This window comes from Mirounga leonina, unplaced genomic scaffold (assembly GCF_011800145.1).
Source record: "Mirounga leonina isolate KUSES-001 unplaced genomic scaffold, KU_Mleo_1.0 Mir_82, whole genome shotgun sequence".
NCBI lineage: Eukaryota > Metazoa > Chordata > Mammalia > Carnivora > Phocidae > Mirounga > Mirounga leonina.
Window position 1 is genome coordinate 51,953,410 of NW_023270825.1, and position 27,380 is coordinate 51,980,789.

The 27,380-nt window shown below is 37.7% G+C and overlaps 2 protein-coding genes and 1 pseudogene across 8 annotated transcripts in view; 1 reads left to right on the forward strand and 2 right to left on the reverse strand.

Moving 5' to 3' along the window:
• Positions 1-25,860, reverse strand: part of TOGARAM1 (TOG array regulator of axonemal microtubules 1) — a 77,691-nt gene extending 51,831 nt beyond the window's left edge. For 4 of the 5 annotated variants that reach the window (XM_034992770.1, XM_034992771.1, XM_034992772.1 and 1 more), the window contains exons 1-3: positions 23,506-25,822; positions 9,837-9,993; positions 5,212-5,346 (exon numbers count right to left, since the gene is read on the reverse strand). In XM_034992770.1, coding sequence (XP_034848661.1) covers positions 5,212-5,346; positions 9,837-9,993; positions 23,506-25,548 — 2,335 coding nt within the window. In that variant the 5' untranslated portion in view covers positions 25,549-25,822. Of the gene's footprint in view, positions 1-5,211; positions 5,347-9,836; positions 9,994-23,505 lie in introns of all 5 variants that reach the window. The other variant, XM_034992773.1, reaches the window with a different exon arrangement.
• LOC118002368 lies at positions 57-845 on the reverse strand (annotated as a pseudogene).
• Positions 25,861-25,968: 108 nt separating the features above from the next.
• Positions 25,969-27,380, forward strand: part of KLHL28 (kelch like family member 28) — a 42,873-nt gene continuing 41,461 nt past the window's right edge. For 2 of the 3 annotated variants that reach the window (XM_034992775.1, XM_034992777.1), the window contains exon 1: positions 25,969-26,121. The gene's annotated coding sequence lies outside the window, so the exon portion shown is untranslated. Of the gene's footprint in view, positions 26,122-26,775; positions 26,889-27,380 lie in introns of all 3 variants that reach the window. The other variant, XM_034992776.1, reaches the window with a different exon arrangement.

Consider the following 27,380-nt stretch of genomic DNA (forward strand, 5'->3'; position numbering starts at 1 on the left):
TTTTTTTTTTTTAAACAAGCTGTGGCCAGTTTTATTAAAGAAAAATTTTGAGTGATTTACTTTCTACGAGTCTGTTCCGGCATGCTTCTAATAATACCAGAATCACCTGGATCAATGATAGTGTGCATACTCCGTAGTATTTCCCACATGCTGTGCCCAATTATTGCCACTGTAGTGATGGACACCAGTTTTGGCCAACATGGCGTAGTATTCTATTTCAGATTTCCTCAAGGTTGGACAGTTGCTGGCAAGGATGACCAGTTTCGCTTTGCCATGTCTGATCATTTTCAGAGTCTGCTTGTACCCCAGCTCATACTTTCCACTTTTCAAAACAAGCTGGAGCCTAGAGTTATCAACTCCAGTGACTTTTTCATCTTTTTTGCGGCCAGCATCTTCCTGCCTTAGATGCGGGACGGCCCCAACCAAGAGCAGCTGCCAAAATGGCCTCATTTGGCTTTCTGCTTAAACGTTTGCACTCCACAGAAATTCTCCTTATCACATTCTGTCTCCTACCCTGGCTTATTTTTCTTCACAGCAGTCATTTCTATTCTAGTTTCTTTTTTTTATTTTCTCCTCTACTAGATTTTGATTTTTAGATTCTAGAAAATGCCTGCTTCCCAATAAATACTAGAGGGATTAGTTAAATGTTCAAAAGCAAAGGTAACAGTGAGCATTTTTGTCTTATTCTTGACTTTAAAGTGAATTTTAATATTTTAACACTAAATATAGTTGCTATAGGTATTAAGAGATATTAATCAGGTTAAGAAAGTTATTTGTAGTTTGTTATGAGTTTGTAATCATGCACTGATGTTGAATTTTAACCACATCTATTGACACATTTATATAGTTTTCCTCCTTTCTATGATAAGGTTAAAAATATAGGATTTTCTGGAAAATTACTTACACATAATATATTACACATTTTAAAACCACATTGCTAGATTTCACTTGCCAATACATTATTTAGGACTTCGTCTTTCATGAAAGTGAGCCTGGGCCACCATTTTTTGCTTTTATTCATTAACTTTATGGTATGGTATTAATGCTATACTCATCTCATAAAATAAAGCAGGGAAACTTCTTTCTTTCTTCTTTCAGTTTGTATAAGATAGGATTTATCTCTTTTTGAAGGTTTGACAGAATACTAGGAAAATCATCTGAGCCTGAGACTTTGTCTTTTTTGTGTGTGTAGGGGTAAAATTTTAAAATAAAATTCCTTTAATGATTACAGGTCTAATGAGGTTTTCTATTTCTAACTGAGACAACTTTCACAAGCTTATTAATTGTGTTGTTCATTACTCTGTATCATCTAATATAAAACTTTATTCTATTTAAATTTTCTTTTTTTTAAGATTTTATTTATTTATTTGAGAGAGAACACAAGCAGGAGAAGGAGCAGAGGGAGAAGCAGACTCCCGCTGAACAAGGAGCCCAACGTGGGGCTTGATCCCAGAACCCTAGATCATGACCTGAGCCCAAGGCAGATGCTTAACCAACTGAGCCATCCGCTGCCTCTCTATTTAAATTTTCTACTAACATTTGTAGATTTGTTAATTTTCTCCTTGTAATTCTGTCAACACACTCCCCCCCAACACACCCACGTCCAAACATTTTAGAAAAGTCTAATCTCTTCCTGAATTGTTCTTTTTCCATAATAATGATCATCTTTAGCCCTAAAAATATTTTTACCTTTAGTGTGCATATTTTCTCTAATATCAGTATTTTTATACTTGCTATCTTTGATTATTTGCCTAGTATATCTTTTCCATGCTTTACTTTCTCCCATTCTATTTTGACGTGTTTTAGGTATGGCTCTTAAAAATAGCATTTCATAATCCTATTAAAAAATGCACAGAAGACATGAATAGACATTTTCCAAAGACAACATCCAGATGGCCAACAGACACATGAAAAAATGCTCAACATCACTGATCATTAGGGAAATGCAAATCAAAACTACAATGAGCTAATACCTCACACCTGTCAGCTATAATCAACAACACAGGAAACAACAGGTATTGGTGAGGATGTGGAGAAAGGGGAATCCTCTTGTACTGTTGGTGGGAATGCAAACTGGTGTGGCCATTCTGGAAAACAGTATGGAGGTTCCTCGAAAAGTTAAAAATAGAACTACCTACAGCCCAGCAATTGCACTACTAGGTATTTACCCAAATACAAAAATATTAATTCACAGGGATACATGCACCGTGATGTTTATAGCAGCATTATCCACAATAGCCAAATTATAGAAACAACCCAGGTGTCCATCGATTGATGGATAAAAAAGATGTGGCAGACACACACACACACACACACACACAATGGAATATTACTTAACCATAAAAAGACTGAAATCTTGCCATTTGCAATGACATGGATGGAGCTAGAAAATATTATGCTAAGCGAAATAAGTCAATCAGAGAAACACAAATACCATATGATTTCACTCATATGTGGAATTTAAGAAACAAAACAAATGAGCAAAGGGGGAAAAAAAAGAGAGAGGGAAACCAAGAAACAGAAGGGAGGCAGGTGGGGGGGATGGATTAAACAGGTGATGGAGATTAAGAAGTACACTTGTGATGAGCACTGGGTGATGTATGGAAGTGCTGAATCACTATATTGTACACCTGCACTTAATATTACACTGTATGTTAACTAACTGGAATTTAACTAAAAACTTTTAAAAAAGTAGAAAAAATATAAATCAGAAAAAAATAGCATTTCAATTTTAATAAATAAAATAAAATCTGATCATCCATGTTATTTAAATGCTAAGTTCTGTCCACTGATATTTATGGTAACTACTGATATATTTGGTTTTAATTCTACCATCTTATTTTGTGCTTTCTATTTATCGTGTGTTTTATTATTTTTTCTTGCTTTTTATTGATCTTTTCTTTTTATTCCTCATCTAATATAAAAATCTACTTGTAACCATTTAGGGTTCCCTTAAATTTTCCTATAATATTTTTTTGGAAGATTTTCAACAACAAAAGACCTAGCTTATGTATACTAACAAAACTTTCTTCTGAAGACTTAACTAGATGTAATTATGTATCACTTATTTTTAATTCATAAATGACATAGTTTGGACCTTTACTTCTACCTAAATCTTATTTGGGTGGAAAAGGGGACTACAGGAGATTTAAGTGGTCACCAATTTACATGTAAATGAAAACTTTCAACTTCCTGATTTGAATTGCAATGCTCTATTAATAGATTCTGATGCTTCCATGTCAGTGTGTTATTACATATTCCTTTTATTAAGAGATTTCAGGATATTTCTTACAAAGAACTCAAACATCAAATTTTTTAATGCACATAAAGAGAACCAATAGAATGCCAAAAAAAAAAAAAAAACCAACATTTCCAATGTTTGGTGTGGATCACTGCAACATTTAAAATTGGGAAGGAAGCTTCTAGATAGTTTCTGGCATCTACACCCAGGTCTTCAGAAATCCCACCGAGAATATTAGTTGACATGGTGGTGGTCCTAATAGACTTTTTAATGTACAACCTACTATTAAGTTAAATGCTGACTTTGGAAGAACTTGATATCCCTTTAGTAGCTACTCTTACAGGTATTTTGAGAGGTTATAGAAAACCAAAGCCTCAATGAAGATCTGATTAAACACTGAGAGTGGAGGTAGTTATCAAAGGTAATGTAATCATTTGGGGATATCCTAAACAGGAAGAGACTAAGCAACAGAGAGAATCTTCGCTGCTTCCACAATTCACAAGTCCCAAGGGTATCTAGTCAAAATTTAGGAAATATCTCTATCATTAAGAAAGATTAACTGTTTTATTGGGAAAACACCATAAAGAAAAACTTCATTGAGTCATATGGCCCTTTGTAGTGTGTGGAGGAAAGGGTTGCTAAAATTTAAGTACTATATTAACTAAATCTTCCTTACTGATTTCAAATGAGCATTACTTTTCATTGACAAAAAAAGACAGAGGTACATCCCTATCATTCAAAAAGCTTTAGTAAAGGATATGTAACAAAAATTAAAACACCTCTAGAAATATTTCATATGATCTTACCTCTTAATAATAATCGATAAAGCTATTAATTAATACATACATTTAAGAAACCCCTTCAGATAAAAAATTCATATAACTGACAGCCAGCCTCAAGCCCTTCCTTTTGTTCTATATCTTAGAGACATAAAAGATATCTGAAATGATAGCTAGTCAGGAAGTTATGGTTCCTAACAGGAGACTTAATAAATTCTAAACAACTTTAAAAGTTAAAACTGCTGGGACACCAGGTGGCTCAGTCGGTTAAGGGTCCAACTCTTTTTTTTTTTTTTTTAAAGATTTTCTTTATTTATTTGACAGAGACAGAGACAGCGAGAGCAGGAACACAAGCAGAGGGAGTGGGAGAGGGGGAAGCAGGCTCCTGCTGAGCAGGGAGCCCGACGTGGGACTCGATCCCAGGACTCTGGGATCATGACCCGAGCCGAAGGCAGCCCCTTAACGACTGAGCCACCCAGGCGCCCAAGTGTCCAACTCTTGATTTCAGCTCAGGTCATGATCTCAGGGTCGTGAGATTGAGCCCTGTGTTGGCTCCACGCTGGGCATGGAGCCTACTTAAGATTCTATCTCCTCGGGGCGCCTGGGTGGCTCAGTTGGTTAAGCGACTGCCTTCGGCTCAGGTCATGATCCTGGAGTCCCGGGATCGAGTCCCACATCGGGCTCCCTGCTCGGCAGAGAGTCTGCTTCTCCCTCTGACCCTCCTCCCTCTCATGTTCTCTGTCTCTCATTGTCTCTCTCGCAAATAAATAAAATCTTAAGAAAAAAAAATTTTGAAAAAAAAAAAGATTCTATCTCCTCCTCTCCCTCTCTCCACAACTTGCACAGGCAGTCTCTCTCAAAAAGGAAAAAACAAAAGTTAAAACTGCTGTGGAAAATAATTGTCTTCTGCTAACATAGTACTTTTTAATGAATAATGTTTTTAATTACTTGGTATTAAAATGCTCATCTCCACCATGAGTTTCTAAACCCTCTAATTTCCACCAGTCATATTTACATTAAGATTATTAAATCTAACATTTTAGGGTAAGTTATAAAAAAATGTTATTAAAAATATAAGATTGATTTCTTTTTTTGCAATGAATAAAATTACACAAAATAACATATAAGCTACATTTGGAAATTCCACATATTTATAAATCATTTGTATCCAAATAAAGTTGGAATTTAAACCTTTATCTTGATGATTGTTAGCTGTCCCTAGGTATTGTAAGTCAGAATCCACACTCCCACTTTTCCCACATATCTGTGAAAATCCAAGTTGTCCACATTTCCCAGAAACATTTGTCTGATGAGTCCCAGTACTGCCTTTGGAGAGAAGGAAGAGAAAAACATAAAAGTAAATGTTAACTTTATTCCATGAATATATCTAATTTCAGAAATATTGATTTCATTTGCATAGGAATAACTACAAGAGTAACTGTACAGTGAACTAGGCAGGCAAGAAAGGGACAGTTTTTGCTATTGGCATATCTGAGTAGTATCAGGGGTTAAAGAACAGAAGAGAGACTGGAAAAGTACAAACAAAGGTATATTGAAAAATATACACAAAAACAGTTTCTTTCTACATGCTCCCTCACCATGGAACATTTCTCCAGACCTGGCTTTCCTTCTCCCCACCCCCTAAGTTTTTATTTAAATTCCAGTTAGTTAACATAGAATGTAATATTACTTTCAGAAGTAGAATTTAGTGATTCATCACTTACATACAATACCCAGTGCTCATCCCAACAAGTACCCTCCTTAATACCCATCACCCATTTAACCCAGCCCCCCCAACCTCCCTCCAGCAACCCTCAGTTTGTTCTCCATAGTTAAGAGTCTGTTTTATGGGCACCTGAGTGGCTCAGTTGGTTAAGCGACTGCCTTCGGCTCAGGTCATGATCCTGGAGTCCCGGGATCGAGTCCTGCATCGGGCTCCCTGCTCGGCGGGGAGCCTGCTTCTCCCTCTGACCCTCCCCCCTCTCATGTGCTCTCTCTCTCTCATTCTCTCTGTCTCAAATAAATAAATAAAATCTTTAAAAAAAAAAAAAGAGTCTGTTTTATGGTTGCTTCTCTTTTTTCTCCCCCTATGCTCACCTGTTCACCTTAAATTCCACATACGAGTGAAATCACGGTATTTGTCTTTCTCTGACTTACTTCACTTAGCATAATACTCTCTAGCTCCATCCACGTCATTGCAAATGGCAAGATTTCATTCTTTTTTATGGCTGAGTAATATTCACTGTGTGTGTGTGCATGTGTGTGTGTGTGTGTGTATAAATAAAATCACATCTTTTTTTTTTTTTTAGCATTTCATTTATTTGAGAGAGAGCACAAGCAGGGGGAAGGGGCAGAGGGAGAGGGAGAAGCAGACTCCCTGATCAGCAGGGAGCCCAACTCGGTGCTCGATCCCAGGACCCTGGAATCATGACCTGAGCCAGAGGCAGATGCTCAATTACCTGAGCCCTCCAGACACCTATATTACATCTTCTTTATCCATGCATCAGTCAATGGACATTTGGGCTCTTTCCATAATTTGGCAATTGTTGATAATGCTGCTATAAACATCGGGGTGCATGTGTCCCTTTGAATCAGTATTTTTGTACCTTTGGGTAAACACCAGTGCAATAACTGGATCATAGGATAGTTCTATTTTTAACTTTTTATTTATTTATTTTTTTTTAATTTTTAACTTTTTGAGTAATTGCCATACTGTTTTCCAGAGTGGCTGTACCAGTTTGCATTCCTACCAACAATGTAAGAGGATTTCCCTTTCTCCTCATCCTCACCAAGATCTGTTGTTTCCTGGGCTGGTTTTCCTTCTTCCCAGTATTTGCAGTACATACTGTACAAAAAAGCCGTACTGCAGAACTCTTCTCCTTTTTTCCTAACATGTAACACAGCATTCACATGGTTTCTAAGTTTATCTGGGCATATTTCCAAGATCTCTTTCCCTTTCCCTTGTCTGGTTAAGGTTATTCCTTACCGGGGGTCCCTTATAGTTCTGAAATTTTATGATTTTTAAAATTCTCTCCCTATGATTTTAAGCCCCTTTATCCTTCATGTACTGGACATCTTCTAAATTAATTTTCACCTCCATGCTTTGGTTATACTCTCCCTATCTATAACAGTCCCTCTCTTGCTTCACTGCCAAGCAATCACAAACCTCTCCCTTTTTTAAGGTCCAGCTTTTTTAAGGTTCAACTTTTCCTGGAGTTTTCCCAAACCACTTCAAAACCTATCACCTTTTCCTTTTTTAAATCCCTACAGTACTTATAATTCATATCATCCAATCTAGCATCAGGTTATATGATGTCTTACTTTCCAGTTATTTTAAATCTGTACAGCTAGGTAAGAGCTCTCCAGTACAGAAAGCATGAGCCTTATAAAAATCCAAACTAATGGTATGAGCATAACTGGTTATATTCTTGCATTTTTTTTTCTCTATTAAACATTATACAATCTTTGTAACAGTCATTTTTGTATGAAAATATTATGGAATTTTACTGCATAAAGATCTATAAATTCTCCTATGGTAACAAAGTTCTCTAAATTTTGTGCCTGAACTCATAGCCAACACATTTCAATAACTGATATCATTTGGATATTAAATAAATTTTAACAAAGTCAATCGTTACCTTATAAACCATTTTTCCTTCCCAACTGGCTTTGTTTTGTCAACATATTACCCTTTTTGTAATTACCTGTGTGCTAATCTTGAAATCTTCCGCTATTCCCTTTCTTCATCTTCTATATCCAGTTGTCATATTTTCCTGATTATTCCTTTCTATTTGAGTTGTAAACAACCTTATCACCCTAGCTTCTTTTTTACTTAATGAAAACAATCTCCATTAGTTCCCCATAGCTTACGAGCATGAGTTCAAATTTTTGAGCCTAGCACACAAGCGTTCCCCATATCCAAATTTATTCTTGACCATTTAAAATGAATCTTGTCTTCACACAGCTCCTAGAATATCTCAAGCCAACTCCTAATGTAAACCTTTGCTCTCCTCATAACTCTCCTCTAACTGCTTGTATCATATACATCCCCAGAAAATGCAGTATAATTATTATCTCCTCTTTAGTGTCTTTTCTAACTGATATGGCCCATGACAATGACCATGTCCTCTAAACTACCATATTTACTTTCTGTAACATTTACTTAAACATCTTACCAGTTGCTCTGGCCAAAAAACCTTAGAGCATTCTTCACTTCTCTCTCTCTCACATTCCACACCCAATCCACCAGCAAATCATATCAACTCTAACTTTAACATATGGTCAGTATCTAATCACTTCCACTACATTCACTGCTACCCTGGTTAAACCTCCATCAACTCTACCCTGTTTTCACCCTTGCCCTCCTTAAGTCTACTTTATTTATTTTTTAAAGATTTATTTATTTGTTTGAAAGAGATCGGGGGGAGCGCGAGGGGCAGGGGGAAAGGGAGAGAATCTCAAGCAGACTCCCTGCTGAGTGTGGAGCCAGACTTGGGGCTGGATCTCACCATGGTGAGATCATGACCTGAGCCAAAATCAAGAGTTGGATGCTTGATGACTGAAACACCCAGGTGCCCCTCCTTAGGTCTATTTTAAATGTAACATCCAAAACAAGCCTGAAAAACACAAGGCAACTGATGTTACTTCTTTTCTCAAAATGTTCCTCACTCAGAGTAAAAGCCAGAGTTCATTCAATAGTCCATTAGGCCTTATAAATAAGGATGCTTATTACCTCCTTAATTTCATTTTCTACTTCTCTTCCCCTTACCGATTTCATTCCAGACTAAGTAGCCTCTTTGATCTTTCTCAAACATGTCCTGCACTCTGCACTATTCCCTCTTCCTATAATTATCTGTTCTCTCTTGATATTTGTGTGGTTTGCTTCAAATATTCGCTTTCTGAATGTGGCCTTCTTTCACCACATTATTTAAAACAGCCCTTCCTCCATATTCATCTTCTCTGCTTTATTTTTCTCCATAGCATTTATCACCATCTAACCTACTATGCTTTGCATTTATTTATGGCTGCTTTGCTCCAATTAGAATGCAAGATCTATTAGGGAGAAAGTTTCCCTCTTTTGTTGACTGCTATATCCCCAGTACCTAGTAAAGTATCTGACACATAGGAGACACTAAATAAATATGGATTGTCGACTAAGCAAATACTGCCTTGGGCGCCTGGGTGGTTCAGTTGGTTAAGCGATTGCCTTCGGCTCATCAGGTCATGATCCTGGAGTCCCAGGATCGAGTCCCGCATCGGGCTCCCTGCTCAGCAGGGAGTCTGCTTCTCCCTTGGGCCCTCTCCCATCTCATGCTCTCTCTATCTCATTCTCTCTCTCAAATAAATAAATAAAATCTTTAAAAAAAAAAAGTAAATACTGCCTTACATTACTACTTAAAGGGTTTCACTGAGAAACCCTTCCAAGGTCTTAGGAGACAATTATGTCAAAGTGTCCATTCTTACTAGATCTCTTTTTTTTTTTGAGAGAGAGAGTGTGAGCACGCACAAACAAGCGTGTGGGACAAGGGGGAGAGGGAGAGAGAGAATCCCAAGCAGGCTCCTCACCCAGTGCAGAGACGGACATAGAGCTTGATCTCATGACCCTGAAATCATGATCTGAGCCGAAATCAAGAGTTGGACTCTCAACGGACTAAGCCACCCAGGTGCCCCATTATTATCACATCTTTAACAAATATTTATTGAACCTGAATTGTCTACTAGATTATAAATTCTTTGAGCTCTTAAAGGAATTATTATGTTTAGAGAAACCTTTAACTTAAGTTTCAACATGTCCATTACCTGCACCTTTTACTTACCAGCAGCACATACAGGAAGAGAATCTGGGTTATAATCTCGACTATTCTGAAATAAGTTTCTTGACACTCTTTTTCTGCTAAAACATAAATCATCATTTACTGGCATTCCTTGAGAGGACTTTAATTTTGGAGATGGGATGAAATCATACGCTGGAAACTATAAGAAGAGAATAATAATTAGCAAATTTGTGTTACATCTACTTGGTAATAAATATGACAGGATAATTTAGACTCAATTATGAAATTCAGATTAAAAAATATTATATTTATCAAATATACAATGATACAAATAAACATCCACATATCGTATGGTACACTAACAGTATTTTTCAATCCATGATAGAAATGCTACATTTTTGTCTCTTTCTTATTATTTTACCCCAAACCTTTTCTGTACCTTACCTTCCTAAAGTACACATCTGGCAGCTAGGAAGGAAAGAATGTAAATGACAGAAAGAGTTAAAAGACAACTTGAATAGAGCAAAGAACATTTCTGATTCAGCAGTGTAGACTCTCACACTATGCCATCCTTAAGTGTTACATAGTAAATGCCAACTGAAGGTCATTGAACCAGTAAGCACCCCACTCTACTAGTCTTACTGTGGCAAATTTACTATCCATATTCTGTAGCCCAAATAAAAATGTATACGTGGTAACCTATATCACAGTTTCCTTAGGAGATTTTCTTAGATTTTTTTAGTTAAAACCAAGTGCCTGATACTTTATAAATGTCTAGTACTTTATAGTATCCAATTTTTTTTCACATGCCCCTTTTGATCCTTAAGGTACAAAAGTGCCAGGATAGAATTCTGAAGTTAAAGAACAATCATAGTTAAAGAACTAAATGAGAGCATGATTCAAGTGCTCAGAATTCTTCACCAATGATGACCTCAATTGTTCTGGATCACCTCACATTCAATATGGCCATAGCATATTTAAAAATTGAGTGAACAGTGGTGCCTGCCTGGCTGAGTCAGAAGAGCATGCGACTCTTGATCTCAGGGTTGTGAGTTCGAGCCCCATGTTGGGTACAGAAATTATTTAAAAATAAATAAATAAATAAGTAAACTTAAAAGCTTAAAAAAAAATAAGTTGAGTGAACAGAAATTATACTTACTGGCTATATATTTATTTGGAGCTTACAGACACAATCAAATCTAGACATGTGGTGAATTGTAAGCTTTCTCAGTATGCTTCTTTGCAAACTTTGCCAAGTATCAAGTAACAATGAAAAACAATAAAATCAAAAATATGTCTACTTGAAAACTTCTTAGCTACTTGACTTTACAAGATCAGACTATGAACTACCAAATCCTCAAATAATTTGTTATTCCTCAACAAATTTTGTGAAAAACCACTTAACATCTTCAAAAATTAACCCAGAAGATACCAAAGAAAAATAAATGCCTCCAATGAAAAATACCTGACTTTACTTTCTAAAAGTATAATATTACAATTTCTATGACTGATTATACAACAGTTTATATTAAGTGGGATAAAAATGAAACCAATTACAGTCAACTTTTGATTAGAAACATTAAAAGAAAAAATACTAACCCAGTTAAAATAGTGAGTAATCTAGAAATAATCCTACAGTAGGGATTACATTTTTTTTTCTTCAGGTGGGCTCCATATGCCCAGCGTGGAGTCCAACAGAGGACCTGAACTCATGACTCTGAGATCAAGATATGAGCTGAGATCAAGAGTCAGACACTTAACTGACTGAGCTACCCAGGCATCCCTGGGATACATTTTATATTAGATTTACTCTGTCATTGATTTCTGCTTAAAGGAATATGGGGGGCAGAGGTAGTGATGGAAAATATGTGTGAGTGGGGAATTTTCAAGGATGCAGGAGTCAGTCAGGGATTAATAAATTTTGCTATAGAAAAATCTGAAAATATTTGGGGCATTGGGGTGGCTCTGTTGGATAAGTGCCCGACTCATGATTTCGGCTCAGGTCATGATCTCAGGGTTGTGAAACTGAGCCTTGTGTTGGGCTCCATGCTGGCTGTGGAGGCCGCTTAAGATTCTCTCTCTCCCTCTGCCCCTCCCCCTGCCCCCCTTGCTCACTTGGTCATGCATTCTCTTAAAAAAAAAAAAAAAAGTTTATTCTGATTACCTAAAGTCTCCTTCTGAAACATCTTTGTGTTTTTCAAATCACTTTTTATACATACTTGAAGAAAACATGGTTGTGTTACTAGATATGAAGTTTTATATCCCACTTTTGCACTTAACATTATCATAAAAGTATTTCCCATGTTGCTAAAACCTCTTATAAGTGTTATAAACTTCAATTACAAAAGTAGTAAACTGCTTATTGTAAAAAAAATGCAAAAAATATAGAAGTAAATAAGATATAAAATTTTTCTTTGGTACCTCTTTCATTAGAATTCTGTTGATAAACTCTGTTAACAAGTCTCTTCCAAAAGCTATTTTTTAAAAAGATTTATCCATACATTTTAGAGAGAGAGTGCACGTACATGGGGTGGGGGGCGCACAGAGGAAGAGGGAGAGAACCTCCAGCAGACTCCCTGTTCAGTGTGGAGTCAGACAAGGGGCTTGATCTCACAACCCTGAGATCATGACCTGAGCTAAAATCAAGAGTCAAGGTTTAATCGAGGGAGCCACCCAGCACCCCTCAATAACCTATTCTTAAGAAACAAAAATAGAGGGCGCCTGGGTGGCTCAGCCGGTTAAGCGTCTGCCTTCGGCTCAGGTCATGATCCCAGGGTCCTGGGATTGAGCCCCGCATCGGGCTCCCTGCTCCGCAGCAAGCCTGCTTCTCCCTCCCCCACTCCCCTTGCTTGTGTTCCCTCTCTCGCTGTGTCTCTCTCTGTCAAATAAATAAATAAAATCTTTAAAAAAAAAAAAGAAACAAAAATAGATCACATAATACTCTGGCACACAGTAAGTGCTCATCATATTGTAGACATCCTTCCATGTTAATCCATACATATCTGCTTATTCTTTCTAATGGTTGCCCAGTATTTCACATTATTGTTGAACTCATAGTTCCCTACTGATGGACATTTTCTTTGTCACAACTGTTCACTATTATAATCTTGTAGTGAACATTGTTATGCACATATCCTTGTACATTTTTAAAGGCTGCATAATATTCCACTGACTAGACATGCCATTCTATTATGGAACATTTCAGTGCTTCCAAAAAAATTTTTTTAATGATAAGGAAGAAATTTGAATGAAGGAAATGGTGCATATCTGGTTTAAGGTAGCAGTGCTGACAGAGGGGACTGGCAGACCTTAGAAATGTTATCACATGTTACACAGCTAATTTATCTTTTTAAAACAACTAAAATGATTTCTTTGATATCCTTAGGCTTCCTACACAAAGGCAGAATACCCAAACTGAACTTTTTGTAGCTGTCAGCTAACCAGTTTACCCACAAAATATGCAAACAAGACTATTTCTGGTTTTTCCTTTATTTAGCCAATTAGCGGGGCGCCTGGGTGGCTCAGTCGTTAAGCGTCTGCCTTCGACTCAGGTCATGATCCCAGTGTCCTGGGATCGAGCCCCGCATCAGGCTTCTTACTCAGCGGGAAGCCTGCTTCTCTCTCTCCCTCTCCCACTCCCCCTGCTTGTGTTCCCTCTCTCGCTGTGTCTCTGTCAAAAAAATAAATAAAATCTTAAAAAAAAAAAAAAGAAAAATATTTAGCCAATTAGCTGACTCTCTTACATGTAAGAACACAAATCGCATCGCAAAATCACAAACTAAATATTTCTGACTCCTTGTTTGATGTTTATTTCTGGAAATTTCACTAATATGCTGCCTTTCTGGATCCCAAATGAGAATCAAACACATGGCCTGAAAGCGTACCTTTTCTGAGACTTGGGCCCTTGAGTCCTCAGTTAACCTTTCCTCATATAACTGATTGAGGAATATGGCTCTTGCACAGTGAATCTGATTCTTGGTAAAGCCTCTTTCTGGTTCTGACTTTAATTGGACACATGGACAATAGTTTCCACACAGATGGCAGCAGTGGTACAAATGGGTTTTGATTTTATGATCTGACTATTATGTGATTTCTGCTGGATGACAGTATCTTGGGTAGGTGGCAGCTAATAGGGAATCTGCAATCTCGTTTGGATATGTTCTGTTTATGTTTATTTTTAAATGTACTGATATGAGCTCCTTTACTCTAATAACCAGAGCTCTTTTTCACCATCCAAAACTTAAGGTTTTTTTCATGTTTACTTAGAATGGGCGCAATATCTACCTGTCAATATCTACAAAAATAAAATTCCTATACCAAAGATGAAACAAAATCTATAACATTCAATGGTCAGCTTTCTTCAATTTCTCTACATAACTGAGTAACTGTAAATTAATATTACTTTAGAACTCTGAAGCTAAAGAAAGGACAGTAAAGAAGTTTAATTATAAATTTGACATATTCAGAGAAATGCTCATTTCCAAAAGCCAAACAAAACAATATTTCATAGTTTTCTAAACCTTAAGCAAGTTTAGCTTTTTTAAAAACTAAGAAAATTCAATACCATTTCTGTACAAGATATGGACATTGGGAAAAAAATAATGTCTCTCCAAATCCTTGGGAATCACAGTTCTCAGTCTATTAGTTATCTACTGCTAAATAATGCATTATCCCAAAGTATAGTAGCTTAAAACAATGAGTTTTTATTATCTTTTTTTCTGTGGATCACGAATGTACAAGTGGCTTAACTGGATGGTTCATATATCTTAGAGGCTGCAATCAAGATACTGGCTAGGCCGCTGTCAATGGAAGGCTTGACTGAGAGTGGAGGATCACTGAACTTCACTCAGTGGCTACTGGTAGGAGGCCTCAGTTCCTTGCCATCTGGGTCTCTCCTGAGGGCTGCTCATGATCTGGCAGCTGGCTTCCTCCAGAGCAAGTGATCCAAGAAAGACAGCAACCAAGACGGAAGCTGCAGTGCCTTTTTATGACCTAGTTTCTAAAGTCACACACCATTATTTCTACTTTATTTGTTAGAATTGAGTCATTAAGTCCAGACACATGCAGGGGCGCCTGGGTGGCTCAGTCAGTTAAGCATCTGCCTTCGGCTCAGGTCATGATCCCAAGGGCCTGGGATCAAGTCCAGCATGGGGCTCCTTGCTCGGCAGGGAGCCTGCTTCTTCCTCTGCTTGCAGCTCTCCCTGCTTGTGCTCTTGCACTCTCTCTCTCCCTCTCTCTGACAAATAAATAAATAAAATCTTAAAAAAAAAAAAAAAGCTCCAGACACATGCAAGTAGAGAGGAACTGGACTGCAACTCTTCAAGGAAATAATCTCAACGAATTTATGGTAGATATATCATTTACAACCAACATAGTCAACAATGATGAATCTAATGGTGATTAAGTGTTTTTATTTCTTTAGCTGGTCAACATCAATATACTGGCACCTGCTTCTATCTTAAATTTTGCTGCTTTATCATAATTAGATCCTTTAAGTTATTCAGAAGGTAAAATTTTTCCATTTTATGAATATAAAATATTTTTGAGCAAACAGATCGATATATCATGTCTATCTATAGATTGTATTAATCAGAATAAAAGCAACTGAAACACTGAACATCTTTTAAGAGGGTAAGTGCTTATATCACATTAAACTAAATAAAACCCAAGACTTCTAAGATTTCTTTACTTCTTATGATTTCAATGTTTTGTTTATTTAAGGAAAACAATGGTCTTGCCACAAGCTGTACATTCAAGGGAAAACACAGACTAGCTGTGAGTTCAATTAATGACCTTGGTTAACCAAAAAAAAAAAAAAAGAAAAAAAATGTTCTTAAACTTTAAAGTTTTAATATCTGGTATATAATTGTATAGGAAAAGTTCATACAAAATCCTTCTAAACATAGCACTTTGGACAAATAAAACTCATTTAAAAATTGATATCACCATATAAAATAATGTTAGTATGATATAATTATTTGTGCAAACTTGAACTTATTTTCTCAGGAAAAGCCCAGTAATATTAGTATGATATAATTGTTTGTGTAAACTTGAAAGTATCTTCTCAGGAAAAGCCTAACCAACTCAAATTTCTTAAATTTCCTCCACTGGCTTCACAGGTTGGATATGTTAATATCACTCCTTTTCAAAATAAAAATTGTAAAATCATGAGTTCAATTAAATTTTATAATAGATATCTTTATTAAAAGGGATCAATTCTTATAATGCCACAAATCCTATAATGATTAATGTATTAGCTTGTGTTATGATTTTCAAACCCTTAGTTAACTTTAAGATTTTAGACTAATATAAAATTGAATTAATGAAAAATCTTTAGATCCTGAACTTATAATTAAGATAAAAATGCAAATCAGTGATTACCAAATATATTTTTAATTTATCCTTGTCGCTTATACATTATTGAGCAACCATCAATTAAACAGATTAAAGGATATGTAAATACCTTTGGATAGTGTTAAATACATTTATTATTGCCACTTAAATCACCATACAAGGATATGAATATGTACTCATAGAGAGAATGAAAGATAATTCTTGGTTACATGACTTTTAGTTCTTTCCATCTATGAGGAAAGAAAGTTGGTTTCTTTGAGTAAGGTTGTATTTAATATATACAGCTGACATGGTCCTAGGTAAAAAAGTTACAGGGAAATAAAAATAGGTATACAAGGTAATGGATACACGCTGTCCATTTATCAAAGGCATTGTTACAGCTTTTTTTAAGATGGAAAAGTATATATAAATATACATAGTCTTATTTAATACATTTTTAAGGTTTATTTTTAAAATTTTATTTTAAAATTATTTTTAAGGTTTTAAAGAGATCAACTACACAGAACAGATATGCTTTTGGGTTGTTCAGGATTTTGATAAGCATTAAAACTAAAAGTTTTTCAAATTCTTTAGAAACCCCAGTAAAATTTAAGAAAGAAAATCAGGGGTGCCTGGCTGGTTCAGTCACTAGAGTGTGTGACACTTGACATTACTTAAAAAAAATTAAAAAAGGAAAAAAAGAAAAAAGAAAAGCAATGACTATTTATTGAAAACAATCTAGTATCTGTAATGACATTAGATATGATTTTCAGGGCTGTTCATGATTTTGACATGCTTAAACTAAGAGTTTTTCTCTTTCAGATATTCCAATCATATTTTGAAAAGAAAATCAAAGACTACTTATTAGAAACAATTGAATGTCCAAGAAAAATCTCAAGTTTCAGGATTAATTCACACCAAATACATTAGTGCAGCTGAGTAATTGTGACCTTAAAAATTGTTCATATTAAGTCTTTTTTTAAAATTATTTATTTATTTATTTATTTGTTTGTTTGTTTGTTTGTTTGTTTATAGCAAGCAAGCAAGGTGGACGGGGAGAATCTCAAGGAGACTCCTCGCTGAGCATGGAGCCCAACTCAGGGCTTGATCCACGACTCTGAGATCATGACCTGAGTTGAAATCAAGAGTCAGACACTTAACTGAGCCACCCAGATGCCCCTGTCATATTAAGTATTCTAAATCTTTCCCACATTCTTCAGATCCCTAACCCACCCTTTATTTTCCATTTTCAGCTTGCCTCTTAGTCTACCAGAATATGGAAGCTTAATATTATTTGAGCCCTGCTCTCAACATGTGGTTCACAAATCAGAGCATCAGCAACACCTAGGAGCTTATTAGACATGTATGTAGTCTCAGAACCTGTTCCAGACAAATTGAATCAGAATCTGTATTTTAACAAGATCCCAAGTCAATTCATATGCACATTAAAGTTTAATAAGCACCGTTCTAAAGCTCATATCTTCCTTTCTTTTGACTTAAAAATAAAACACACCCTCCCAGCTATCTCAGAATTTTTCTGTATCCTAAGTCACCTTCCTTTTGTTTTTCCTTCAGTTCCAGAGGAAAAGACTTCCTCCTCTGTTCCACAGCTAAGCTCCCTATATACACCTGTGTTCTTGACTCATTCACAGTCCTGATTTAGGAACATTAATTCCTTGCCTCTCTCTCTCTCAAATATGCTTACAGGGACCAAATCTTATGTATTTTGCATATCTAACATCTACCACAGTACAAGACACAGAGTAGGCATGTTGAATTCATAGGTGGCTCCTTTTTCTGCCTCTTTCAAATCAAGTGTTTCCTATTTGAAAATAAAACACAGTAATAACTCATCCTGCTATATCTTGCTTGGTCTTTTCTTTCACTGTCAAACCCTTAGATGTTTTCTCACTTAACAGATATTTACTGATACTAATTGTGGATACAACACTATGATGAGTACTATTGCAAAAAACCAAAACCAAAAGAAACAGTCCCTATCATCCCAGTGCTTACCATCACTGAGGAGAAAGAGGGCACAGCTCAAGTGTGCTAAATAACAAAAGAGGAAAAAATGCTAGGCAGTGCTTTAAAGAGTAGGCTATAAGCTCGTACTTGGCTTACACATAGTGGATGATCAAAAAGATGTTGAATAAATGCTTACTGCCTGTATTTCCTTATCAACTCACTTCATAAACTTTTAAATTTGGTCTCTATAACCTTCTTCTAAAACCACTTCTTTCCATGTCCCAACGACCTTCCAATAACCAAATCCTCCATCCTGAAAAAGCTACAGACCTAGTAACTACATACACATGAAGCAAGTATGCTCCTTATTTTTCAGTCTAGGTTACTGACTACTATGACTCTCACTACACTGTAGAAAAATCTGTTAGGAAAAACATAGCTAATATGGCAGCCAGCTAGTAAACCTGATACTTGACCCAACAAACTCATTAAAACACTCATAAAAACAAAAAAGGAGATGAAAAGTTAGAATATCACAGGAACTTGGTTATCAGTGATTTGATTTGTCAGGGCACAAAAATAATCATTTAAATGGTGGAAAGAAAAACAGAATTAAAAAGTCTAAATATTCAAAAGTAGGAGAGCAGCTAAATAGACCATGATATTATATGATACAATATTAAATAGGCATTAAAGATCCTTCTCAGATTATTTGATGTTAAAGAAAAAAATGTTTATGGTAAAGTAAGTGAATAAATGAAAGGAGGGACCTCCATGTATTGAAAAAAGAATCAGGCAACAAAACACTCAGAGCATACCTCTCTCAGTAGTGAAATTACTGAAAAATCTAAATTTCTTCTTTGTTCTTTTTTATATTTTCCAAATTTTCTATAATGAGTAATTATAACTTTTTATAATCAGAAAAATTATTAAGAGGAAATTCAGAAAGATAAAATTAGGAGAAAAGTACCTTCAAAAATTATTTTACAAGTAGCACCCTGACTATATAAGAACAAGTCATATTTCAGTCTTCCTTCTCCTTAACCTCTCCTGCATTTAATGGTACAGATAGATGTACTTCCTGAAACTTTCTGCTTCACTTCTAACACTTTGTTTTTTCTTGGTGCTCTTCCAACACATAGGCACCTGTCTCTTTGCCTTGTTTGGTTCCATCTCCTATTGCTATTCCCTAAATGGGACTGTATGCCAAGACCGTGTTAGCAAGCTCTTCTTGCCCTATTAGATGCCCTTTACTGGAGGGCCTATCTATTCTCAGTCTCAGCAATTACTTCTCAGTACATGACTTCCAAGATCTACATCTCTAGTTCTTTCTTGTCTCTTGAATAGTATTCTTCAAACTCAACTGGCATATTCTATCTTCTTCCACCTGAAATTCATTTTCCCCCAAATTAATTTCCTTGTTTGAGGCCTTCCTATGTGTATTCATGGATCTATTGTGCACTGGTCACCTCATTTAAATCTGTTATCCCTCTTTCTCTCCTTCTCCTCCAACACTTGGTCACTAAATATTTTGAAATACCTCTTACATCCATTATTTTCTTTCTAGTCTAATCCTGAAACCCTGCTAATCCTCATAAATCTCAACACCTCACGCCAATTAGTCCAATAAGTGTAAATCTAATTAATCTTCTAAGTCTCCTGTCTCTGGCTTCTCTAAAAAAAAAGAAACAAAAGAAACAAAACAAAACACAACCTATATATTGCTGCTGTTGTGATGAATTTTCCTAAAACATGGCTTTAAAAAAAAAAAGGAAAAAACCCCACAAAAAACAAACAAAAAACCACAACCCTGTAGTCTCAAATAACTGTCAAAATTACAAGCTAAATTCTTTGGTCTCCAATGTAGCCTCTGCTTCCCTCTTCTAAATTTATTTCCTAACACAACACTACAAAAATCATCTTTCTAAACAAACTAGTCTATCTTCAAAATGAGCTCCAGGAGTATGTAATGTAAAACATTCATGAGTTTTCTGGAAGCTTTGCTGTTTAATGTTACCAACCAACGCTTTATGTGGACAAGAAAGAAATAACAGATTAACAGTAGACTGGAAATGTTAAAGCAGAACTTGGGGAAGAGCCAACACAAATCAGACCAGGGGCCATGACATTCTGGAGAAAGCAAAACTATAGAGATAGTAGATCAGTGGTTGCTGAGAGGGAGGGAAGGAGGGATGAAGAGGCAGAGCACAGATTTTCAGGGCATTGAAACTATTCCGTATGATACTACAAGGGTGAATACTGGGAATGGATTATGGACTTTGGGTGATAATGATATGTCAATGTACATCAACAGCAATAAATGTACCACTGTGGTGCCAGTCCAAGAGGTTGTGCATGTATGGGGGCAGAAGGGATAAGGAAAATCTCTGTACTCTCTCTTCAATTTTGCTTCGAACCTAAAACTGCTCTAAAAAATGTTTATTAAAATATATATATACTTTGGGGAGCCTGGGTGGCTCAGTCGGTTAAGCATCTGCCTTTGGTTTAGGTTGTGATCCTGGGGTCCCGGGCTCCCTGTTCAATGGGGAGTCTGCTTCTCCCTCTCTCTCTGCCCCTCCCCCTCCTCATGCTCGCTCTCTCTCTCTCTCTCTCAAATAATAAAATCTTTCAAAAAAATAAAAATATATATACTTCAAAAACAGCATACTTACAAACATTTAAATATTTAATCCCTGTCCTCAAGATAAATTTCAGTGTAGTTCTTCTACAAACCATTTATGAGCAAGAAAGTAGAACTTAATTTCTGGGATTAAGTTCCATCTTTTAAAAGCAACATATGTCTACACTGGAATTTAAAAAACGCACTTAATTTCAGATTCTTGGTACTTTGGCTAGCACCAGAATCATCATACACTAACACTTTAGATTTGACACAGAACAAGCAGTGTTAAGATCAATGCTCACAGAAAACCATTCACTGCCAGGTAATGTTTACAATACACAAGAATAACCATATAACTAGATTATGTATCTAGTATCATCTTCTGCTACCTCCCACCAGTCTCAGCTGTGCAGAAAATCACCATTTCTTATTAATTTGCTAAGTCCTTTCAGAAGGCAGTCTCTATTTTTTTAAGATTTTATTTATTTATTTGAGAGAGAGAGAGCATGAGTGGAGGGGGCGGGCAGAAGGAGAGGGAAAAACAGAGCCCCTCCTCGCTGAGCAGGGAGCCCAATGTGGGGCTCAGTCCCAGGACACTAGGATCATGACCTGAGCCAAAGGCAGACGCTTAACCAACTGAGCCACCCAGGTGCCCCTCCTAGTGAATAAAGATATTCCCGCCATCTGAAATTCACCAGGATCCATCCACACTTAGCAAAACTCCTATTCATCTTTTATCATACCATTTAAATCATAATCACCCAGAAAACAATTAATTTAAGAAGAGTTTGAAAATAAAACACTGTGGGATGATTCTAAGCAGAAAAAGAACTGCAAAGAAATCTTGACCTTTTAGGTAGTTAGCTGCTATGCTATTGGTGTAGTAATTATTTTTGTGTGTATTATAGGATACAGTACATGAATATGACAGACACTGGGAACCAGGGTTTTACTGTGGGAGAAGGGAGATAGATAGATAGATAGATAGATAGATAGATAGATAGATAGATACCAAAGGAAGATGAGGAAAAGCCCTGTAGTGCTGGATTTGAATTGGAAGTATCAATATGATTAAAAAAAAAAAAAAAAAAGGTACCCCCTGGTTCCATCCACTGAAAGGACCAATCCACAATGGTAAACAATAGCAATGAGTACATTTATATCTAGACTTTGGTTTTTAAATTCTACTCTTAACTAAAAAAGCAGTTTTAGTGCTCTTGAAAAAACGGCTGATTTCAGATCTGGCACAAAAAAGGTACAAGGTAAGCCTGGGATCCTGTATGTAAGGAAGTGTTCAAAGACTAAAGAGTCATCTCAAAGGACATTAAGAATCGGCCACTGGTCAACTTTGAGCCAATTTTAGCATCAAAAGGAATACTGATGTATTTAATACAGAACAAAAAAGAATGCCAGATAACAAATATAGAATGTAAGAATAAAAATAATAGATACCCTTTCTTTGCAGCCCTGGATGTAATAAATGGAATAGGTAAGGATCATTATTGGATGCTAATGACAGTGGTTGAAAGGTTGTTGGATTATTCATGAGGTCTCAAAGTATCAGCCTGAAGATCATGTGCTAATTATAAAGAGGAAGATAAACCTTACAATAGAGTGATCTGGTTATCACTACCTTAACCAAGTGGTAAAATTTAGCTCACCAGTAGCAGGACAACCTGATATTATGTCTCCTAATGTGACGTCATGTGAAGTTCACTACATGTCCTATGTAAGAGTTTTGCTAAAACTGTTTATCTTGAATGTAATCAAAAAGAAACAATCAGATAAATTAAGAAATATAGAAAATTCTATACAACTAGCACCAAATTCTTCAAATAAGTCAATGTCATGAAAAAAAACAAAGAAACAAACCAGTAGGCATATTGTTCTAGATAAAAGACATATTAACTACATGAACCTTGATTGGAACCTGGATGATAAAAGTAAAACAAATACTATAAAATATTTTTTAAGGGACAATTGGAGAAATATAAATACAGACTATATATTAGATATTACTGAATTATTATTGATTTTCTGAGGTGTGTAATAATGTGATAAAGGAAAATGCAGTTCTTAGATGATAAATGTGGAAATACTTAGGAAGGAAATATCAAGATATTTGCACTTGCCTTCAGATGGTTCAGTAAATATGAAGCATATATGGCAAGATGACATCTGGTAAATATAGTAGTAGTAGATGGATATTCATTGTACAATTCTTTTAAGTCATCTATAGATTTGCAATTTTCAAAATAAAAACTTTGGGGGGAAATCAGTTCAGATGTCACACTTCTTAGAAGGCTTTTTAAACTTTTCTAGTGAAATTATTTTTTCTTTTTTCATATTCCCACAGGCTATATTTCTAATTCAACCCTTAACAAATTTGATACTGTCCGTTTACAGGTCTGACCTCCCTAAACATGGAACCAGCCTCATCTTCATTACTAGAACTTAGCTCTTTATCTGACATGTACTATATATTCAGAGTTTGTTGTATGGATGAGATAACCAATATGCCAAATTGACAGGCCAAAACTGAAATCCAGGTATTGTCACTATCATATTGTACCTCAAATTCAATGAAATCCATCAAGCAGTAAGCCTATTAAATGTTCCTACGTGATCTGTACCATTATAATAGATATCCACATCACCAATCAAACCAAATTAAAAACAAAGCATAACAATCCTAAAGCAGCCTCACCCTTAAGTCATTACAGGCCATTTTCATTTTAAATTCTCTCTAGTTTCAATTCAAGGCAATTAGAAAAGATGCATGCATACCTGTTCTATGTCCTTGGAATTGGAGGTCTGGTTTTCTCCCAAGACTCCAGGCTGCTCATTTTCCCATGGCAATTTATTTTTTCCTTTTCCTGCACTTAATACCCTTCGGGTACAGATAGTTGGACTGTAAGATCCATAAATTTGCATGCTGTCCCTTATGTGGTCTCCACAGTGACAGTGTGCACTCTGAGTTCTGTTACCAGCCAAGAGCCAGTCTGTATCTGCTCCATGTGCCAGATGGCTTGACCTACCCTGGGCAGATGATGGCATAAGTATTGCATATTCCACAAATCCCTGTTCTGTTAACCTTGGGAGGGTTTTTCTAGCCAATCTGGCCTGCACAGCATTCATCACTCCGTCTCCATTATCTTGTAGTTCAACAGTATCCACAGCTTTGAAAAGGATGCTGGTTTTACCTGAGCCCATGGACGATGCCAACACAGCAAAGGCTTCAAGAGCTGCTTGGCGTACCCTGCGTTTGCTATCTATAAGAGCTGGGGCAAGATTAAAAGACAGTTTGGGTAAGTCAAAATCCTCGCTGGGATAGGTCAGGAGGGAGCAGATGCAAATGTTCACTACCTCCTCTCTCACTCTGGAATGCTTATGTTTGAGATGTTCCAGGAGTAAACAAAGCACCTGTTGAGGACCTACTTCCTTCATTAGCTTGAGGAAGATTTTCATGTATTCTTGTTTGATTACCAATTTGTTGTCTGCCAACACTTTGACAGAAGCTGCTATAACTGGTCCCAAGAACTGTTGTGCCTGCTCTCCAAGGCGAATAACCAGTAAATGCAGGATCTGAAGTGTGCCATGAACCACTTTGAAGTTAGAATCATCTAACAGATTATAGAGCAAGCTAATGAAACCGACAAGACTGGAATGAGGGGTAGAACTAGGATTAAATCTTCCCATCACCTGTTTTAATTCCTCAACGGCCTGAGTCCGGTTCTTATAGTCTTCCTGATCTAACAATCTTGAATGCAGCTCTTGAGGAATAATCCCAAATTTAAGATTGCTGTTAGAAAGAGTCACTGCACAGGGGAGAGGATCTTCAGGAAATCCAGAGGCTTCCAGTTCCAAATAATAAGGAACCTGACTTCCAAATTGGGACTCCAGGCGGCGATTGTAGTGTCTCCTCAGGGCAGATGGCAAGCGAGAGATATAGGACTGAAATCTCTCTTGGCCAAGTCGTTCCCCAATTTGCTGAAGTGCAGAGAAAGCAGTCTCAGATTCTTCTTCTACCTCCTGATCGCCAAGCTTTCTGGCTAGGGATATTATTACCTCGGTGAGATCTAGGCTGAACAACAAATCCTCAGGAGTAAGCAAGATAGGGAACAGCACTGCTGTGGCAGCTCGAAGCCGGGCATCTGTACTTTCCAGTCCTTGTTGTATAAGTGTTCTCAGCACCTGTCCAGAACTACGTTTCAGACATGTATGTAGGATCTGTAGTGCATCTTTCCGTAGGGCTGGATTCTCTTCTCGTAAGGAGACAACTAGTTGAGGCAGAAGTGCTAAGCTAAAGGCCTCTTCCAGCTGGCCTGCCTCCCCCTGACCCCGGAGAACGTCCGAGAGGAGTTGCAAGCAGAGTCGCTTCTCATCACTACCTCCTTCCACAAGCACTCGGCCCAGGGCCCGATACAATGCTTCCTTCCGTCGGGGGAAGCCGAGTCGACAGCCCCGCCGCGGCAAAGCAGCCTGCAAAGCCTGGAAGGCCTCGGAAGGATCCGGCGCAGTCCGGAGGAGTTGAAGAAGCCGAGTCTCCTCTTCATCTCCCCCTGACAAACCGCCTCCAGACCCAGACCAACTACTTGTGATTGCCTCCGCGGGCATCATGAGGGTCGAGGCCAGAGGCGAAGGTGTCGGTGGGCAGGAACTGTGGTCTCCGGCAGCTCCACGGCAATAGTTTTTCTCGCCTCTCATGGTGCCCCCACCTCGATTATCATCAGTCTCTGGGGCGGAAGGACGATTGCAGCTCTGGAGGCGACAAGCACAGAGGGCTGGAAGTTGCGGCAGGAGGCGCAGCGCAGAGGGCACAGCCGCCATGGAGGGTCGTCAGGTGGCAGAGGCTGGAGGAAACCATCGTCTCTGAAGGACTCGATGGAGCCCAGCCTTCCAGTTCCTCTCCAAGCCCCAAGCTGCAGAGGAAGAAAGGGAACAGCTTCAGTTAGCTGCCAAGTCGCCCCCGGCAGGCTGCCTTCGGCAAAATGGCCCCTGCCAGAGCCGCAGACCCCACAGCAGCCACCGGGCGTAACCAGGGGCACCACGTGACCAAACCGATGGCTTCCATGGTGATCTACCCAGAGTGGACCTCTTGACCCGGAAATCAACCTGTCGTGGTGAATGCTGGGTCATGTAGTCCACGTCAAGTGACGAATAGGCCGCAGGTTCCTTGAAAAGGAAGTGAGAACGTTACGAAAGTAGAGAACGTACCCAGAGCAGAGAAGTCAAAGAAGGGTGAAGGCACTAGGCGGAAGTGACGTTTCCGCTCCGAGCGGAAGATCTCCGCCCCACCCGAAAGGATCGGGGTTTGACTGGAGACGAGTGAGGATCCTGCCCTGACTCCAGTGGTCCACGACTCCTCCTCCTGTCGTTGCCGGCGTGATTCCTGGGACTCAGGTATTTTCCTTTTGCTGTCCTCCTGCGGCGCAGGCTTTGGCAGAGTTTTGCCGGAGTGACGCTGGTGCTGCAGTAAGAGGTAAAAGAAATGAACGGGAGCTAGCAGGGAGAGAGGCGACATCTTCTTATGCAGCGTTTGTTACCGTTGTAAATGCGTTGCTTTCTACAGCCCTGAGTAAGTGCGGTCCGTGCACCCTGACTGGAGATTCGGACCAAGGCCAAGCTCATAGCTCGCGTACTTTTTTTCAAATTCTGGTCTTTGGGGCCCTTACACTCTCCGCCTCCCCCCCCTTCCCTTTTCCTACTTCGCTTACCCTCCAGTGATTTTCTTTCATCTTTCCTTACTTTCATCACTTTAAATTATCTTTGAAAACGTACTTAATCTGTTTTTCCCTGTATCTCACCACCTCTCCCTTATACGTTCTCAAAGTCCCCTAATGCAGTTCCTCTCAGACTTACTCCGTCCCTCCTCCCTCACCCTTTGCCACCCCAACCTCCCTGCAGGATCCTTGCGCGTCTCTGCAGCCTTTCAGTCTCCTGGAAACCGAGATTGCAAAGACAATTTCACTTGCGGTTGAAGTTCTTGGCATCATGGACCTAAGAGAATTCTGCCCTGTATATTTAGGGCTAATAATGGACGTTTCTTTGTTTTAGGCGAAGTGTGAATTGGTGAGCGTCCTCTCCTTTTTGTAAATGAAACTTAAGCGGACACAATTGAAGAGCTGGAGTGTCTGGTGTGAGGCTGAATTTTTTGAAGTGTGGAAGAGGTATTTTTTGAAGGAATACACAATTACTTTGAATGACCCACTGAGAAAAGGCAGAGTTATTATTTGAAATCTCCAATTCATGCAGTTTAAATGCAAGTGAAGTCTTAGGATAATTGAGTTACATATGCCAAACCACTTACTAAATAACGTTGCTGGGTGATGCAAGTTCAAACGTAATTTCTGTTCGTTGTCTTAAAGCACAATTTGAGTATCATAGGTTTCTTTTTTGTCTTTCGGAAATAGAGTAAATGTAGATGAGGCTTGTGTAAACATCCTTATATTTTGGTTTCAGTTCTAGGTTGTTGTTTTGATTTTAATTAGTCATTTTGGTGTTTAAATGCATCTGCCTAATTTGTTTAACTTTATTTCGGTAGACACCCCCCCCCTTTTTTTTTTCATTTTTTAAAAATTATAGGGATAGTGTTAAGGGCGGGGGGTGAAAACCAAGAGGTTATTGTAGCAGTCATTAGTAAAAAGGAATGTCTGTCTGGT